At 39.1% G+C, this 20,045-nt stretch overlaps 1 protein-coding gene and 1 pseudogene across 6 annotated transcripts in view; one reads left to right on the plus strand and one right to left on the minus strand.

Annotated features, from left to right (window-relative positions):
- DNM1L (dynamin 1 like) overlaps positions 1-13,847 on the minus strand; it is a 36,448-nt gene extending 22,601 nt beyond the window's left edge. For 2 of the 5 annotated variants that reach the window (XM_079303435.1, XM_079303436.1), the window contains exons 1-2: positions 13,569-13,844; positions 2,417-2,564 (exon numbers count right to left, since the gene is read on the minus strand). In XM_079303435.1, the coding sequence (XP_079159561.1) occupies positions 2,417-2,564; positions 13,569-13,670 (250 nt within the window). In that variant the 5' untranslated portion in view covers positions 13,671-13,844. Of the gene's footprint in view, positions 1-2,416; positions 2,565-7,365; positions 7,399-13,568 lie in introns of those variants that run through there. The other 3 variants (XM_079303434.1, XM_079303437.1, XM_079303438.1) reach the window with 3 other exon arrangements.
- Positions 1-20,045, plus strand: part of LOC306800781 (ankyrin repeat domain-containing protein 26-like) — a 397,491-nt pseudogene that overhangs the window by 345,745 nt on the left and 31,701 nt on the right. The window lies entirely within an intron of this gene.

The following is a 20,045-nucleotide window of genomic DNA, read 5'->3' on the forward strand; positions in this document are numbered from 1 at the left end:
AAAAGCATGATAAGAACATTTCCTTCACATCAAATTACACAAATTGTCTGTAGAATCTACAGATCAGTCTGTTATGAAAATGCAGAACTTCCCATTTAATGGGAAATTTATCTTTGGTATTTTCTGACTCTCTTGATTTATAGCAGTGATCACAGTACAAGGGTATCACTTGTCCCTCCCAAAGTGAATAGTACAGCAGTCAAAAGTGCTTTGTGTTGAAAACTGGGAAGCTTTCTGGATGCCAACACTCCAACAGAGGCAAAATTAAAGCTTGTAAGAACCACAGAGAAGTAGCTATTTTGAAATGGCTGTGTTAATACATAATACCAGTAGAGCAAGCATTAAGATGGACACAGGTGACAATCACAAAACAGAAGACAAGAGAAGAGAGAGTTGTATAAAATTATCTGTGTGCACAGAGTTCAATGCCAGCATTCAGAAAGTAGCATGCCAAAACTGATACCCTCTTGTCCAATATACAACTTTTAAAGAAGAAATCCCTCATCTAGATAAAACCCTTTCCTGCAAGATTATTTCCCCCTGCAAGACTATATCCCAAATCCATATTCAACTCTACCTCAACATCTACCTCACTACAAATAAAATTACCTCTAAAAATAGACTTCTAATGGCACTTATTACAACATGACACAGCACAGCTAGGATAAGAGGTTTTTCTTTCCAAGCTACTTGATTCCATCTTCTCTCACAATTGTAACACCACAATCTCAACAAAAGCTAAACAGATCAGTGACAACACCATTTAGACTGTAATTTGCTTGAATTTTGGAGAGAAGAGATATTTAAAATTCAATTGGTAAATCGTAATTTCTGTTCTTACAAAAATCTCTGTTCTTACCCAACAAGCCCATATCTCTCCCAGAAGAGCAAGATGAGATTATAACATTTACATCTTACATAGCGATTGTTGTCCCCAAAAAATTTTAAGCGGGCATCATAAAAAATAATTTAGCCCAACATCCCTACAAATTTTAAGTCTAAAATCCAAATCCCCAAATGAAATGCAATCTAAAACAAAAAGTCTCTGCCTTGACTCAGAACACTCCAATTACTGAAACCTCCTTTTACACCTGTAAAGTTGCAAAGAAAAACAATATAGTATTTCACCCTACAACTCAGAATTCAAGCATTCTGAGAAGTTCCAGAAAACTATACACTGCACAGTACAAGCAATATAAAACTGCATTTAAAGACATCAAATGTGCCATTTCTAAAAGTTGCACAGAGATTGAATTCTCCATCCTAAGGGTTTTCAGACCCAAGCAGATAAAGACCAAAGAAACATGGTCTTGACTTCTGAGTTAGCCCTATTTTGAGGAGATTGGACTAGAGGTCTCCTGAGATCATTTCCAGTCTGAATTGTCCCTACAATTTCTCAGTAGTTTGCATGCCAATTTTTACAAACCCTGTGTTCTTGCTTGTGACAGTAAATAAGATTGGAGCTTAAACATTTCAAACAGTATGATGAGTAACTGTCCTTCAGAAACCAAAGGCCATATATATTACAGGAAAACAAAGAACTTCTGATACCTTGACTTACTATTGGTAGAAATAAATTAAGAAAAATTTGAACAATGAGAATTAATATTTACAGTCCCAAGTTTATCATGCCAACAAAAACCTGTGCGGTTGTTAGCGTCTACATAAGAAACCTACTATTTTACAATCAGAAGGTGGGTATGTCCCTGCTGCTCCTTCCTAAGATCAGGAGCATTAGTTGGTATAAAATGAGCATTGAAACTCTCAAGGGACAACTGAGATCACTTTCTTGATCTGCTGAAGGATAAAACAGAAGCAATACAGAAGACAAGCTTCAAAGTAAAAAGCTACAGAAAATTTAAAGTGCTGTGCTTGATGCACTTGGAATCTCTTAGTGCAGCCCAGGAGGGTGGCATCTGAAAGCTACAGAACATGTCCATTCAATCGTTTGCATCTACTACAAGTTTCTTTTCACTTCTGCCACTTCATCTTCATTCAGTACTTACCTGTTGCCTACCCTCCTTCTAGAAACTCTCATACTCATCACCCCCTCAATGAAATACCTTATTTATACAGCAAAAGGGGAGGGGATGAAAAATACACAAGAAAATCATGTTCTCTACACTCCAGACCATTATCTTTACAACTGAAATGCTTTCTTTGGCCTGTTTTTCTCAAAAGACATTCCCAAGAACAGGAAAGCTTAAAACATTAAAGGTATTTTGAATATCCAAAGATTTTAACTTCATGACATTTGCTAAATGGAAAAAAACAGATGGGACAACAGCTGTGTTTTCTTCCAAGCAAATTTTAGAAAAGCTTACTAGAGTTTTAAGATTACAGCAACTGATTCTTCATTTAGAAGGACTTGAATTCTCTTTGCAAAAGGCAAAATACATTCTTGGATCACACTTACCATTTTCATCTCCAGCTCCTTTCCGACCATCCTCTGGGGAAACGTGCACCAGCTGCAGAATAAGGGGTCTCCGGGTGACAACTCCAGTACCTCGTGGGAGCAGATCCCTCCCCACAAGACTTTCCAACACAGAACTCTTTCCACTGCTCTGAAAAGTGGAATATAGCTACATTACTTCCTGAAGCATAAAAATACTGTGATATTTTAGTTTGCCATCATTTGGCCTGCAAACAGCACTCTGTTTTGTCCTCTGCTACGGAGTGCCTGAAGGAACACATGACAGACTCCCTGCAGTGCCACTGCACAGGCACTGAAAGACACAGGTACACAGGTCTGCTACATGCCATTTACCATCCAAACCTGCCTGGGATACTCAGAACAGATTTCTGTCTAGTTTTTACCTCTTGAGGTTAAACTAAACTCATAATAGGTTTCAGAAAAATTAATCTCCATTAAACACTTTCTACCACAAATATCAAACTCTCCAGAAACATTTCTGGAAAAAAATGCCTTTCTTTATAATGGTCAGAAAGAAATTCAGTGTCTTCTACTATGTCATTTTTTAACATCTTGTAGTAAAAGTGCCTTGCAAACTGAGGAATTTAGCCCGCTGTTAGTATTTGTTAGAATTAACAGGGGCTGGCTGTATTGATACCAACAGCAGCCATTAAACATATATTAACTATGTATACTTGAGTACATTAGCTGTTACAATGTTATATTCCTCTCAGTTTGAGGTTTGGTTAGGTAGGACTTTTTTGTTTGTTTGGGTTTTGGGTTTGTTGGGGTTTTTATTGTATAATGTATGGCATCATCTTGGTAAGCACAGACATTGTTTTACACCCTAAACAAACATTGCTCCATGGCATCCCAAACTCTATATATAATTTAAGTATGTACATAACAACAAACTGTAAAAAGTTAAGAAATACTTAAAGGCCGTGAAATTACAAATACTCTTTGAGAGACTACATTTAAAATGTCCTCCTATGGGAGGTTTGTATAAGATTCACAAACAATCCAACAAGCAACTGTGAAAACCTGGATTTTAAAAGTGATTCCTGACAAATACCATATTAAAACTAACGCCCAGCTATGTCTCTTTGATTGAGAAGATTTTATCTTTTTAATAATATTATATTAAACTCTTCCAATTTTCTACAGCTCTAAGTCTACATAGCAATGTGTGACCAAACTTGCCCTGACAGTACTGTCACCATCCAGGAAATGTTTCTGCATCAATGCAACTACCAAACAATTCTCTTGTTTAAAAACCCACAAACAAGAAAACAATAGCAAAAAAAAGGAAACCAACAGATGCTTCTGACAGCTGGAATGTGCATTATGTAACTGCTACAGAACCTTCACTCAGCCTACCCATTTTGAAGTAACAGATTTGAGACTTCAAGCAAATGACCAATATATAACCTAGAACAACATGATATAAAAAGTGATGAATATTCTTAAATTTCACAAATTTAGTGACATTAGGTGACTTTTCTAAAACTGAAAAATAGGTCAGAGATCAAGCAACACACACCAATCAGTACATTTGTACTAGTGCAGTAAAACAAGACATGAATCTACTATAAGAGAGCTTTCAAACCTATTGAAATAAGGCTTTTATGCAGAATGACAAAATAAGTATTAAAATATAAGACCAAAGCCCTAGAAAGTTTGAACAGCAACAAATGAAAGCCTTCTTTCATTGTACCACTTTATTGTATATGCTTTATGCCACAGAAAAAAATATGTTTTATCAAAAGTATCATTTGTCTTAATAGGCAAATAACACACCAGCGTAGATTATGTATATTTTTCAAGGTAAACCTAAATCACATATGACAGCAGTGAGATCAATGGTCTAGAAAGACTTGGAAAAACAACAGGGTCAAACAGAAACACACCCTTATTAAGATTTGGTTTTCCTTCAAAAGACTCCCCTAGTCATTACTAATTTTCTTCATCTCTCCATCTCCAAACCAACTTTGGGCACCTTCCCTGCAAGCAGCTTGTAACAGACCAGCGGGCACTGAACTCTTACCAAGCAACTTAAGAACCTGAATCAAAGCATGACTAGGTCTGCAAGCCTCCCTGAGAGAGCTGCTGTTCTGGCCCACTTCTGAGGAACTACTGACATTATAGACTGTGAAAAAACAAACTTCACAGAGACTTTCAACAAACTTACTTAAAACAAGTGAAATGCCTAACCAAAAGAATGAGAGATGACAAAGGTTCATCTGTTGCAATGTAAAAAAAATGCAAGAATACCAGTGTTTCATTTATTAAAAGTATTTCAAACATTAAGAGGCATCTGAATGTGACACTTCAGAATATGATTTATGGGTGATTTTGCTGGATTGATGGTTGGACTGAATGATCTTGAATGTCTCTTCCAACCTTACTGATTCTGTGGTCTCTTGAGCAAGATTTTCTTAGGCGTGGGAAAAATGATCACTCAGTCTCAAAAGGATAGAGATCAGACTTGGATGAAGTGGCTTCTCATAAACATATAATCCAAGCACATATGGGATAGTAACAAATAGGTGGAATCCTTATCAAGAACTTCACCACAAAAGGAAACTAAAATCCATGGGACAAGCTGCTGCACACTGCTACTCTTAAGTCTTTCCAAAGGAGAGGTAATGCAGGAAGCTAAAACTGGCACACCAAGCTATGTACAGAAGCAAATCACTGTGTCTTGCATCATTTCCAGCTACCTCTGGATGGAGCAGGAACAATGTGGAGCCTTTGCAAACACACTAAATGAAACATTACAGTACTCCATGCATCAGGAAATTCTTTCAAATTGCATTACACTCCCAACTGAAGCAATCTGTTGTTGGAATACAATTATCTAATGACGCACTTCTTAATCTGGACTCTTCAGCATCCATTACCAAGAATTGTCTGGGAACACAGTGAGGAAGGCAGTAAACACAAAGCTGATCTTGTTCTGCCAGTGGGAGGAAGCAAGGGATATGGTTCCAATAGGAATACAAAGTCAGTTCAGCCAGTCCTTCATATAATAGATGTAGACAGACATTAATACTGATAACCAAAGGAATTCTTCGGAATGAGTCTGCAGAAGTATAACACTTGTTTGGTCATTTCATTGAAATGCTCGTCCCAATTTTAAGCATGGATTGAAATCCATAAATTCATTTCATGATGGGTCAAAAAGAAGCATTTAACAAACTAACTTTTCATAGGTGATGAGGCAGATTTTCCCTCTGGACCGTAATACATGATCCTAATTTGAAATATCTTTTAGCTGGGATATCTAGAGGAACTTAAAAGAAGTTGCTCTGGGAAAAAAAAAAAAAAGGAGGAGGGGAACACAGGAATATCTTGTGCCACTCCTTTAACCTTCATGTGAAATTACCATGGCAGAGAGTTTTACACTCTGCTCTGTCAACCACCATTAATCTCACAGAGAAACACCTGAGTCTGGTGGATGGTAAAACCATTTTCCCAAAAGCACTAAGATAAAAAGAGATGATGCACACAGGACTTCAGTATTTTGCCTCATATATACTGTCAGTGTATGTTGAAACCTTATCAGCATTCTCACTGCATCTGTAACACCTGTATGCTCATCTTTGGTTTAGATTAATCTGAAGATGACATTGACAATCAAGGACAAAGGGCAGTCACCAGAAACAACTGGGCACTGATACTCCTAAATTAAAAAGCTGCAAGCTTTAAGAATTGTAATCCACTCCAAAAAAACAGCACCTCTACTTTTAACAGTCTTCATGAGGTTGCTTCCCCATCCTTCATTTCTTCTTAACTTGTCCCTGCATGTTTCAACTGTGTGCACTTAAGTATCAAAAGGCATTTGCTCCCATCCATTACACTAATTCTTAAGAGAAAATGCGGGTTACAATATACTGCATTACAAACCACAGTTTTAGGAATTCAAAACAGCACACAGCAAGTGCATGATTTTATAATTGTTCAGCTTCATTAACAGTCAGAGATGTTATTTTCAAAAACACTTTAGGGTTGCTGACAAGTCAGGCAGAAGAGACTCCATCTTGAAAACACTTAAGTAACACTATGAACAACCACTCACATTCATCCCATCCATTTACTTCACTGGCTTTCTATTCTATTGCCACACCCCCCATCAGCATTACTATTTTAGGAGTTTTGTGCCCTACACCAAACAGAATGCAAAGATGTTTTCTCCATATCAAAAACAGAACCCTGACCCAATCCACTTGCACCACTGAGTTATTCTCCACTTTTAATCCAATATATAGAGACAAAGGCCTAGAAGACCCTGATGGAGAAGACCAGGGCAAAGAAAGGATCAGGAGGCTCAGCCTTGCCCATATTCACTGCCCCTGGATCGCCTGTCACAGTCAGCAGCAAGCCTGTATGTCCCTCATTTCTCTTTTTCCTTTAACTTCTGAGCCAATGCTGGAAGTTCCTGCTGCCTTTGATGCTCCTACCAGTAGCAGTGACTTTCTCGATACCACCTCTGCCTATGAAGGCAGGATTTTTACATCCCTGAGCGAGCTTTCTACCTCCTGCATGAGTCTGCTGTGCTGAGGCTGTCATCAATATCCTCAATACTGCTCTCCTTAGACCTTCACTCACTTTCCCAAGCAGGTGTATGGACTATTAGTTTGTGCTCCATGAGGCTGTTCTTAAAGGAATGCCAGGTCCATTGTGATTCACTGTCCTTTAGCTCAAGGGGTCTCATCAATTAGCTCAGTAAATAAGCAAGGTCCACTCTCACTCATGAAGTCCATAAAGCACGATGGCAAATTAACAAAAGGCTCACCTGCAGTCTCACTGATGCACAAGGATCATCAAATTTCTTACAGTCACATGCTCAGATTGTTGACTGTTCTATATTTCAAATATTATTAAAATGATAATGGACTTGAATCAGCTGCAACAAATTTCAAGTCATCTTACAAGAATCCCCTGCCTACCTTTGTATACCTTTAGACTTCATAATGTCTTTGTGGAGCCCACGCACATTACATCATCTGTGGGAAAAAAACCTTGGTAAGGTTTTTGTCCAATAAACTACTGGAAAACTTCCAAAACAAAAATTAGTTGAAAGGAGTGCAAAATTTAGCTAATTGCTTTTGAGCAGGGCAAACTACTCAATTTTTTTACTATTTCATCCAATAGGGAAAAAAATGCAAAGAACTTCTGCAACATAACACAGACTTATTACAGGACAGCACAAGAAAACGAGGCAGTGATGTCAGAATTCCCTATGACTTTTGGAGTGACACAATGCAAATATTCAATATTGACAGTAAGCAACTGTGAAGTAAGACAGACTTCTCAATAAGACATAACAATTCCCAAAGAATTCGATTAAGCAAAGCAATGGATCTGCTTTGACATCTGAGATGAAATGGTGGCAATTTTGCAGTTTCTGTCATACAAGAAGAATGAAAGTCCTGCTGGTAAATCCTGCTCTTGGCAATACATACATATAGTATTTCCTAAATTTTCCTTCTATCATTGGGAAATAAAAGCTAATGCACTTGTGCTGGGATCTCATCCACGGGAATATTACCCACATCAGTGCTTTAAAAAGTTATTTGCAGTAGCTATCCTAGAAGAGTTCAGCCTACTACAACTAAAGAGCAACAGTATTTCTTTTTCTTTCCTTATTTTACAAATACAAATTATTCTGGAATAAAAGGTGAGTATATAAGCAATTTCAGAGCAGTTCCATAAAGGTACTGCTTTGGTTGGAACAGCTATTATAATAAAATTTTCCTATTCAAACTAGGAATGCCCCAAGCTAGGCTGGTTCTAACAACTAACAAACTTTAAAATTTAATTACTAATCAAAAAGGAATGTGAAGGCTATAAACAGGCTAAACAAATTATTTTAAGACATTGTTTAAAACAAAATAGCACTTCTAAAAGATGCAAAAGAGACAATAGGCTGTACCCCAATTTGAGAAAGCAGCAAAACCAGCATAATGCATTACTCGTTGCAAAATACATGCAAGATGATCTTATCCACACTACAAGACTGTTGCTCCTGCAGGGCATTCCCGATTTACTTGATAGAAAGCTCTCCTGAATAAGTCAGGGAGAAACTCAAAGCAACAGAAATTACCTCCACATAAAACAGCTTATAGTAGTAAGGAATGCCAGAACTGGCACAGCTCAGTCAAAATGCCTTAGAAATCCCACATTTACACCATAACTGTAGACACATGCCAAACAACAGTGAATGCAGCAACGATTAGCAGATGTTTTCTTCCTCAGTACATCAATTCCCAAAGCCCTCCAATAATTCACTTAAGAAAAAAAAAAAGCCTCCTCTAAGTAGAAACAACGTACACTCTCAGTTACATCATGGAACTGTGGTATTTGAAGATTGATATTTGCAAGCCAGTTATCCTGACCTCACACAGTATTGTGCATTCATGACTTGCAGTAAAGTAAATCAAAACAAAGCCAACTTGCATATCCAAATTTTAAAAGTTCTAAACAACAATATTATTAAAACAAATCCAAACCCCAAATCTCTAAGTTAGTCAGCCTTCTGGCTACCACACAAACAAATCCTTTCCAAGAACTACACAGATTTTTTTTTTCTCTACAGATTGCAAAAAACAAATGTCTGTGTTGTCTTTTCAATACTCTTCCCCTCGATCTTCCTGAAAATGTTTTCTTTGCACAGTGTCCCCTCGACGACATACAAGATTCACCTGGTCTAATTAAAATACCGGTTTTCCAAGAAAAAACCTGCCAATCACAAGACAAACAGGACCCTTGCAGTAAAGTATCAAAACAAAACATAAAAACAAAACAAAAAAAGAGAAGCACAAGACTCCTTTAGCCACATCCTTCTATATAACTGTGAATTCTGTGCAGACTCTCCACTCTTCCAAAATAACCAGGCATTTGCAAAAAATAAAATTACTATCTTCTTCTAAAGGTGTTTAATAATACTTTCATATTAACTATCATAAAATGCAAAAAATGCAGGATCAAGTTATTAGACCTATCATTTTATTTTAATTCATATCAAGTCTACAGATAGAACCAGTGAAAATGCCATCCCTTCTATAACAGAAACCTTCAGGACCCAAAGAGTTCAGCTGTTCAGAAACACAGGGAGCCCATCACAGAAAAGAAACAGCTCAATACTAAATGCTGTTTGCACCACATCTTATCAGCAGCAACATTTATATTATGTCTGGTCAACATAAACAGCTAATTAATGTCAGCCTCACTTTGCTGCTTGTCTGAAACAAACAGCAGAACAGTCAGGGCATGACTTGACAGGAGCAAAGGATGGCAAAAAAGGAGAAGAGTTACACCCAAAACCAGAGACTGTAAATGTCAGATATGAAAACAAAGAAAAAAACCAAACTCAATCAGGAAGTTTGCAAAACATTTGGGTGAAAAAACAAACTGTCCCCAGCTAGCATGGAAGCAATGCCCTGGTTACATTCTCTATTCAAATGTAGATAAAAATGAATTTTTGGATCTGCTTGAATTGCCAGTAAAGATCCTTGGACAAAACAACAACAAAAAAACTCAAAAAAATGAAACAAACAAACAAACAAACCCCCACAAAAATCAAACCAACAACCCAGCAAGAGGGGAAGAAGGAAGACATGGCTGTGCTTGGCACTGGGTTTTCCTGGTTGCTTGGTAGTAACTGGAGTTCCCTTCAGCTCAAGCTGGATTTTGTCACACAATGTAGGCTACACTGAATGAGTTAAGTGGCTTAAATTTCTGTTCCCCTGCCAGGGAAAGTCACAGAAGCTCTGCAGAGCACCTGAAGTTTCAGACCAAGGCGCCAGTCTCTCAGATGGGATGCTTTGATAGCATCTGCTGGATTCAGCTCCTTATCCCATTAGCCAGGACTGTACATTACCTTCCCATTATTTAACAGCCAAATGAGCATTCCAACTATTTATCTTACCAAAATATAAACTTATACATAATCAAGCGCTCAGGTTGTGACCTCAGGTCAAGGAACTTTCCACCTTGCAATAAAAGGTGGTTTAGCATTAGCATCAAACACAATATTTAAACCAAACAGTAAAATAAAAATAAATGTAATGCTCATCTATGAGCCAATCCCAGGGGAGCATGCAATAGAAGTCTATACTAAACACTGCAAACTACACCTCCCCATTTAAAGTCTCAAAATGGACAGAAAACTGAGCAAAAGTACTCAATAAATGTACACATGAAAGGTCACTCTCACTTGGGAATTCCATCAACTACCAAATCAATTTCACTACATCTATACTTCAACATTACCAAACTTAAATAAAGCCCACAAGGTGTTTTTATAATCTTAGTATTAGAAGAATTTTGCTACAAAGCTGACACTAAAGTTTGTATATAGCTAGGCTGATGATTACTATAAACCCCAAACTTATTCCAAGAACTAATGGCACAAAAAATTAAAGATAATTCATTTTTACCAACTTCTAGGCATATATTTTGTTGTCTGGCTGGTTTTCTTAAATTTATTCTAAATCTTTTGCTCACTTTCACAGTGTAGATATTTAATTTCTGTGATACCACCAATCCACACAAAAGGCCATAATTAACCAAATTACCTTTCTTCTCCTTGCCTCCTTTTACTGTAGTTTTAATGTATTTGAATGAGGCACTTCAATACCACCTTGTTACCCCATACAAATACAGTGCAGAAAGCATTTGTATAAACACGAACACTGAGTATTACAGTATTATTGAACAAATATTTTTATATGATATTCCTAACCTGGACACGTGTTGTTTTTTGGGTTTCTTTTTTTTTTTTTTTTTCTTTTTTTGCAATTCAGTCATACAGTTCTGAAAATGGAAACTGGAATACTGATTTGGGGAAAAAATAGATAGAACACCTATGGCAGCAAAACCCTGAAATGGTGAAGAAAAACTGGCAGTCTGAAGGTGTCCTCTGAGTTCTACCACAACAGCCCCAAGTTTTCTCAAATGACCCTGTACTAGGATACAGAAATAACTTGTACAATATTTATGGGGAGAATGAGAAGGAATTCTCATATGACTGAGTGGTAGGAAAGCCTACAAGTGCAAGAGGCCATCTAAATGTGCAAAATTTACTGAAAAAGTTTGCAATTAGCACCAAAACATATCTAGAAAGAGGAAAAATGACAATATTTCAATTGCTCAGGGCACAAAGCAGGTAGGAAATGTATTCCAAACAACACAGGTGGGGAAAAGGGAAAATATTCACAGCTGAATTAAGGCTTACAAACAGATTCTAGTTCTACACATTCTAGAAAATAAAGAATTAACTTAATGCACAGAATGAGAAGCGGAGAAAGACATAAGCACAAAAATCCAAAAGGGTAGAGAAGAAAGAAAAATAAACAGAAAACTACTTCAAAAAGCATTTTCCTCTCCTTGCTGAATATGCAAAAAGGTCATTTTAAAAAAGCAACTGACGAATTAGAAGAAAAAAGCATAACAGACAATTACAGAAACCTTAATTGGCAGCATTTGCTTCCTACAAGAAAAATGGAGGTGAAAAATTCAAGACTGTTTATTGTGAATATTATTCAAAGAAGAAAAAGCAAAGAGAGCATATGCCAGTGGGTACAGATACATCAGCTGTGTGAACAAACTTAAAGGCCACACAGCACTGCACAAAGAAACAATATGTCTGAAAGGAACATTTAAAAAAAAAGGAAGCAAACTACCAGCAGCAAAACTATCATCCCTAAGGCCATATGACACATGTCTAGAAATACAGTCTCCAATAAACTAACTTTAAATTAATAGATTAATACCACTTTATTTAAACTAAAACCAATTGCATTAAATAACCATCTGCAGAATTACTATGTCAGTAAAGACAATTTTTTCTTCCAACAACCCTGACTAAAACAAAAAAAACTCCAAGATACAGCTTGCTAGATATTTTATATATATTTTTCTGGAGTCCATAAAGGACTTTGTTTTGGCATGATAAGAAATCTCATGCTAATTCACAGGAGTTCATAAATATCGTGAACATAGCACTGAATAGATATTGATACTGATGAGGAGACTACTGAGGACAAACACATATCAATATTCACAATATTTACTTACGGAAAGCATTTACACCTAGGAAAAGATAACTGGGACAGAGTTACTTAAAAGTATATTTTAAAAATGCCACATCAACATATTTGATAAAGTGAAAATGGAAAAAATACTTTTTTAATCTTATATAGAAAAATGTCATTGCATTTACATATAGGGCTGGTGGTTTAAGTTATTAATAAAAATCCTAAGTACAAAGTACTTGGTATTGAAGTCCTTGGTAAGCAAGCTATTGTCAAGGAGCACAGCACATTCAACAGATATTCAAATTCACAGAAACAAATGAGAAATCCATTAGCTTCAAGTTTTTAATTCTGTTCAATTCTTCTACTCCCCTGTGACTGCTGCAGTTCTGGTCAGGCATGTTCAGCTGCCAAAACTTCTGCTGAAGAGCAGCATCCCATTTGAAGAGATAGGAAAGGGTCTGAGTTATCTTCGAGCCCAGGAGCATTAACGGGCTCACAAGCACGTGTTGCAACTGTTGCAGCCAACAGTCGCGGGCCTCGCCTCTACCCTTCATTCCCCATTCCCCATCCCCAAAGAGTCCAACGGCACAAGAACTCGGGGTAAAGGACAACCATGCACGTCTGCAAGATGCCGTCCTGCTACCACATCCCTTTTATTCGGCCCTCGCTGCACAGCCGCTGTCGAAGCAGGAAATCCACAGACCGAGCAGCGATGGCGGTCCACGCTGACGCACCGGGGCGGCTGCCGCTCCGCGGGTCCCTCGACGCCAGCCGCACCCTCGGTGTGCGGGCCGGAGCCACGGGAGACGGCGACACCGGCCCACCGCGCAGCCCTGCGGAGCTCCGCGGCCTCTCGCTCCGCTCCGGAAAAGCGCCAAGGGGCGGGCGGCGCACGAGGCGCTCCCAGCGCAGCCGGGGTGAGGCAGCGAAGCCGCGGCGGGCGAGCGGGAGGGACGCGGGCACCGAGGGCGACCCGCCCGCCCTCGCCAGCCGCGTCCCCCCGTGCCCTTGGCGGAGGCAGCCGCGGGTCTGCAGCGGCGGAAGCGCGATGGACACTCCGACCTTGCCCTCGGGGTGGTGAACGCCCGCGCCCCCAGCCCGGCCCGCCTCACCTGCGTGCCCACCACCACGATCTGCGGCAGTTGGATGATGTCGGCCCCCACCGTGTTGAACACGTCCTGCAGCTTGTTAATGACGGGGATCAAAGCCTCCATTGCGGCAGGCGAAGGGACAGGGCGGGCAAGACGTCAGCAGTCGTTGGACGCGACGGGTACCGGCGGCTCCCTCAGCCGCCCCCTGCGCCTGCCGCCATCGGCGCCGGTCCCCACGCACGGCCCGGCCCCCGGCAGCCTCTGCGCGCCCGCCGCGCGCACCGGCGCCGCCGCCGGGCACCATGGGAGTTGTAGGCCATGGGGGCTGCTGGGGCCCCTCCTAGCCGCGCCGTGTTCGTGGGGCACAGTGGGGCCACTGTGCTCCTGTTTCATAAGGCATTGCCAGGTTTTATTACACAGAATCACAGAATTACTGAGGCTGGAAAAGACCTCTGAGATCACTGGGTCCAGCCTGTGGTTGAACCATCCCCGTGTCAACTAGACCAAGGCACTGAGTGCCACCTCCAGTCCTTCCTTAAACACCTCCAGGGACCGTGGCTTCACCACCTCCCTGAGCAGCCCGTTCCAACGCCTAATCATTCTTTCTGTGAAGAAATTATTACTAATGTCCAACCTAAATCTCCCCTGGTGCAGTTAAAGACAAAGTGCCCTTGTCCTGTTGCTGTCACGTGGGAAAAGAGCCAGACTCCCCCTCTGGCTACAGCCTCCTTTCAGGTGGCTTTAGAGGGATCAGGTTCCCCCTGAGCCTCTAGCTGACACCCCCATCTCGCTCACAGGATCTGTGACTTGCTCCTCACAGGATCTGTGCTCCAGACCCTTCCCAAATCATTGCCCTCTCTGGGCCAGCCCCAGCGGGTGCCACAAGTATCACACGTGGGACATTCAGGCCTCATCCTGCCCAGAGACATCACCAAGGAAAGGTGCTGAGTGGTAAATCGCCAGAGCTTCTGTTGTCACAAAGCCAGCAGAGCAGGAAAACGAGGCTGCTGGGGCAGGGAAGAACTATAATGAAGATCATTTATGGAAGAGAATAGAACTGGAGATCTGCTCCTACAGACTGCACAGTGAAAGGAATATTCTTCCATTTCTGTTCACATATTGAGAATTGCAATGGACACACGGAGAACAGCCATATTTATTTTGTTTGCTTTCTTATGGATATTTTTTGTTTTGCTGTGAGACTATTGGATAATCTGAAATTCTGTAACTTAGATGTGTAATAATAGGTTAGGTTGAGGTGTCTTAGGAAGTGGGAAACTGTGTAAGATCTAATACTCAGCTATGTTATAAAGAGAGATAGAATGAAACCAGAAGATGACTTGTGATGCAAGATCACAACAAATAAGCTGTCTCATCTTCAAACATCTTTCCTTTGAGTGCATTTTCTGGAAGATAAATTATGAATATGTTGGCACTGAGTTAATTTGGACTTTGTTCTTTCTTGCAAGCAACAGAGTAAAAAGGCTTCTGAAAGTTTCAAGTTTTGGATGGCATTAGAATTCCTGTTCTGTACAAATTACTCTTTTCCAGTCTTCACATCTTGAAAACTCAAATGTCAAAGGAAAGAGCAAGGACATCTGTTCTTATTTGTACAGCTTTTCAACAAAGTTTCTCATTCTTGGCCAAGCAGTTTCACACTGTTTGTCAGAGGACAAACAGTGGGATAATAGAGGGATAATATTTTGTGATAAAAGCACAAAGATGGCTAAGCAAATTGAAACACTTCAAAAATCAGTGTATTCAGCACAGACTGAAGCAGTTAATGCATGTAAAATTTTGGAAGCAAGGTCCTGATTGACTGGTGAGGACTTCCTGTCATACAAACATTATCCAGTGGTTTCACCCATTAGCTCTCAGCATCCTGCAGACAATGGCTCTCAGAGATCATTAATACCAAAAGGCCATTTGGCATCCACCTCTCCAGCTTCCAGGACAAAAGGAAATATTACCCTGACACAGCAAATAATCTTTCTTAAAGGTTTGCTGTTCTCTGTCAAGCCTGATCTCTCCTTCCTAGAGTCTCTGGAAGGCAAAGAAGGAAGAAAAGGAAAAGGAAAAGGAAAAGGAAAAGGAAAAGGAAAAGGAAAAGGAAAAGGAAAAGAGCATCCTAATTGCACAGGACAAGAAGCTGTTGGGTCCCAATGAAGATAGATAATACCAGCTTATTTCTCTATGCAAATACCTTTTCTCTTACCACTTTTATTTTCTCATATTACCCCGTAAAAGTGAAACATGGTCTATGTCTTAATTTAGACCAGAAGTGGAAAATCTAAGCAAGAATGTAAAACTGGAAGAGGGCTAGAGAAAGACAACAAGGATGATGAAAGGTGCAGAACAGCTTCTATATCATGACCAACGAAGCATGCCAGGAGCCTTCACTCTACAAAAGAAATGGCACAAGGTAGCAAGGACCATAGGTCTGTGTAATCATTAGCAACCTGGAGTGGGTGAGAAAGAATCAGGTTTCTTTACTCTCCCTTCCAAGAGAGACATTTTGCGAATATCCAATGAAAGCAAGAGCCAGCTCAGAATGAAACAAAGACAGTTGCCCCTTATATGCTTTGAAGACCTGTTGAGCTCCTTGCCAAAGGATGCTGTAGACAGAAAACTTTAAATTGATTCAGATGCTGTACGGATTAGTTTAAGAAGGAGAAATGCATTGCATTTCTGCAGCTCTGTAGGGATCAGTTCTATCTTTCTAAGCTGACAATGTTTGCAAGCAGGGAGAGCAGCATGCAGCAGCACTGTGTGTGCTCACCCATTAGCCTGTCCCACTATGGCTATTCTTAGAATTTTATCAGTGGAATATTCCAAGGAGCACTCAGAGGAAGTATCAGTTGCTGAACCAAGTTGAGACAAGCGAGCTTGCCCTGCAGAGCTGTTGAAAGCTCTGTCAAGGGCTGGATACACCAATGAAGAAGCACAGTGAAGACGGAGAAAGTGAATTAAGGAAGAAATGCAAGAAGAAAGCACTAAAGAAGATATAAAGCTAAGAAGCATCAAAATGCTGATTTTAATGCATTTTACATTTCTTGCTAAAAAGTGAGAGCTAGAAATAACTCTGCTATGAGGTGTCATGGTATGCACCAGTTGTTACCTCAGCCCCATTGAAGACTGCAATAAAAATAAATAAAATAAATAAATTAAAATAAATAAATAAATAAATAAAGGCTGCAAAGCAATAAATATTTTAACAAGCAATGGTTATCTGTATCTTTAACTCGAAATTTCCATGGCTGACTTACATTGTACCAAGCAAAAAACTCAAAGATCTGATAAAGGCAGTAGTAGTCAGGCTGGTTATTTAAGTTAATTGACATGAGAACACAGGAACTGCCACACCAAATGTGACCTGATATCAATCTACTTGAGGACCTCATCTCTAAACCTTCCAGCATCAGCCCTCTGGGGAAAACATACAAATGCAGTAATAAGATCTTCTCATTCCAAAACTGTATATTAAATAATTTTGTTATTGCTGTGAGATCTGAAGTAGACAGTTCAATATTTCTTCTATGTTACTGCAAACTAGATTGCTTTATTTAACATATAATAGAATTTTGTCCCATCACACGAAATTCTTGGCTTCAATGACAGCCTCTGGTAGTAAATTTAATTATCTAATTATATATAATGCAAAAAAAATCAATATGGTGTGAGTTTTGTATTTGTTATCTTCTAATTTCCATATAAGCCTCCTTGGTTTTACGTTTGACATCAGGAGAACATTTCCAAACTTTCTTCTCCATGACATGAATCTTTTTTTTTTAGTTTTGCATCATCATTTGCTTTCATTTGTCATAGACAGCTGAGTCTTTTTTTATTGGCATACTGACAGTAATGGACAAGTCATTTGCCATTTAGTTATTTTATGCCAGACAAGGCAACCACAAACTAGCACCTTAGCAAAGCATATTACCTAGCATCGTCTTTTATCTAGAGAATTATTACTGAAATATATCAAGTATGTAGCATAGCATTTATGCCTCATACAGTCATAGCACTTTTTACTGCAAAAACACCATTAGCAAAATACTTCTATAAATTATTCCTTACTAATGTCCCGTTTTGGAACCATGCAGTACCATGCAGCAATTATATGGGTCTGGCAGAGGTCAGATTTTATGTGAAGTCAAATTGAATTGTGTTTCTGTGTCCTTCAGAGCAACCTCGTCACAGATGCAACTGTAACAGTTTCTTATACCAGACACCATTAGAAGATAAGAAAATTCCTGAATTCCCTTGATACAATGACCCTTTGTTTGGCTGTTCTACACAGATTTCTCAAGCTGAGAGATTCTAAATCTTGCTGCTTTTTTTTTTTTTTTTTTTTTTTTTTTTTTCCTCCCCAGAAGCAACAGAAGTCAGAGGTTTGAAATCCATAGTCCAGGAATTGCTGACTTTACAAAGCTAGCTCTCCTATGTGCTTCAGCTGGCTGTAAGAAATCATAGTGCTTATAGGAATTCTTAAGTGTGAGGAATATGTTACCTGTGGTGACACCCAGTCTCTGACAAAACAAAGCTATTCTGGGACAGGAATGCAACTCTGCTGGAAAATATGAACTAAACAACTGAGAGTTCCTTATATTTTCTTAATCTGAACACTGGGAAGATATTTATGAAAATCTGGCTATTTGGGGCATCACACGATTTCTGTTAAAACTTGCTTGTGAAATGAAAGCAAGTTTCAAGTTAAGGGAGGGGAGAGCAGAGGTCAAGAGCCACAAAGCAAGCACAGCAGTCAAGCCTTATAAATCAGTAACAAAGCCCAAGCACTCTGGTATTTGGAAGACATCAGCTTTTCTCGAAGGGCCAATAGAGATAACAACTTAAATTGGAGATGAAAGTTATCTCTGTATCCTAGTGGATTCCTGTATAGCAGTGCTCCCTCCTTGCTGCAGCTGGAGTGGTCACTTGAAATAACAAACACAATACTTAAACTGTTGCTTCAGTAAAAGATTTTTCACAACCCCAATGGTTTGCAGTTCAATTTTCATGTGGAGACTTTTTATGTTAAAGATCCAAGGTATTGGGAATAAAGGCAAATAAATGCTGTTCTGCCACTTCTCTCATGTTAGAAAGCTCATGCAATGCCAAGAACAATTCCAAGGTAATGAGGCAGTGTTAGTCAGGCTCTTCGGGAAAGGCAGAAGAGGCAACGCCTTCTTGATAGGCTCTGGACAATTTGCTGCCACGTAGAAATATCAGAGCTAATTAACTCTGCTGATTTAAAGGAATTAAGTAGGACCTGTGGTGATGCATTTCCTGAAATATGAGTTTCATAATTACGATATTTATAATTATCTCTTCTTAAACCACATTTTTAGGATAAATGCTATTATTTTTTGTCTCCATGCAGAAGGCATTGCATTGTGCTTAACAGAAGAAATGAGATTTGGAACAGAGTTAACCACAGTACAAAAAAAAATCAGAAAAATCAGAAAGTTACATAAACAGAAAGGGAAGCAGCAGTCTCTGTGTTTAATCAGTGCTTATTTCAACTACTGATTTGTTTACAGTGTGTGCAAAGAGAAGATGTAGAAATGAAACAAAAATTTTTATATGCCACTCATTCCAGTCAGGATCTACCAAGTACCACTGCATCTTTTCCTCTTTCTGTTTTGGGAGAAGTGTTTTCTGCAACATTGTGGCCACCTGCAGAAGAATACCAAGAGTAAATCAGATACAATCAAAACAGGTTTAATGTATGCAGATGATGGAAATCAGGGGAACTGCAACCAGTTTTCGTCTGTTGAAGGACACATCCAGCTAATTACCTGATCATTTTTTTGCTTTGCAGCACCACTTTAGTACAGTGCATGAGATCATGCTGATCACTTAGTATTACTCAAAACTAAGAAAGATTTGGGGTACTGTTGAACACTTTTCTTTATTTCTATACTTTTCTATGGGGATGGTAATAAAGAAATACATAAAGCACTCATAAAATGTCCTAGTCACATTCCCATTTCAGAAATCTGGACCAAACTGCAGGATTTCTTCTAAGATGGCTGCATGAAAACAAATACATCCAGTTAAAAAATGCATTTTGCTCTCCATTTTTCTATTAAATGGTCAGACTGACTACAGACGCAAAATGGTGACTAAAGGTAATTTCCTAATACTTCTAGAAACTTAGGGTTTGAAATCTGAACCTACTTAGCTGTGGCTTCAGCAAGAGAGTATTTTTCCATTTTTTAAAATTATTGTTATTATTGTTTTGGCTCGTCTTTCTAGAGAACAGGTCTAATAAAACAGAAGACTGCTAATACACTGAGAATCAACTAATGAAAGTGACTGCACATCAGCCACCTCAGTAAAAGAGAATACTGCCAGAAGCAAACATTTGACAAAGCTGTGAAGATTTATTCTGGAAAGGGAAATAAAAATTTTATGGTATGTACCGTTCTTAGTGATGAAGGAAAAGAAAGTATTTCAAAGGGCTGAATCACTTCCCTACAAAGTTCCATTGCAAGA

The sequence above is a fragment of the Erithacus rubecula genome (assembly GCF_903797595.1).
Source record: "Erithacus rubecula genome assembly, chromosome: 4".
NCBI lineage: Eukaryota > Metazoa > Chordata > Aves > Passeriformes > Muscicapidae > Erithacus > Erithacus rubecula.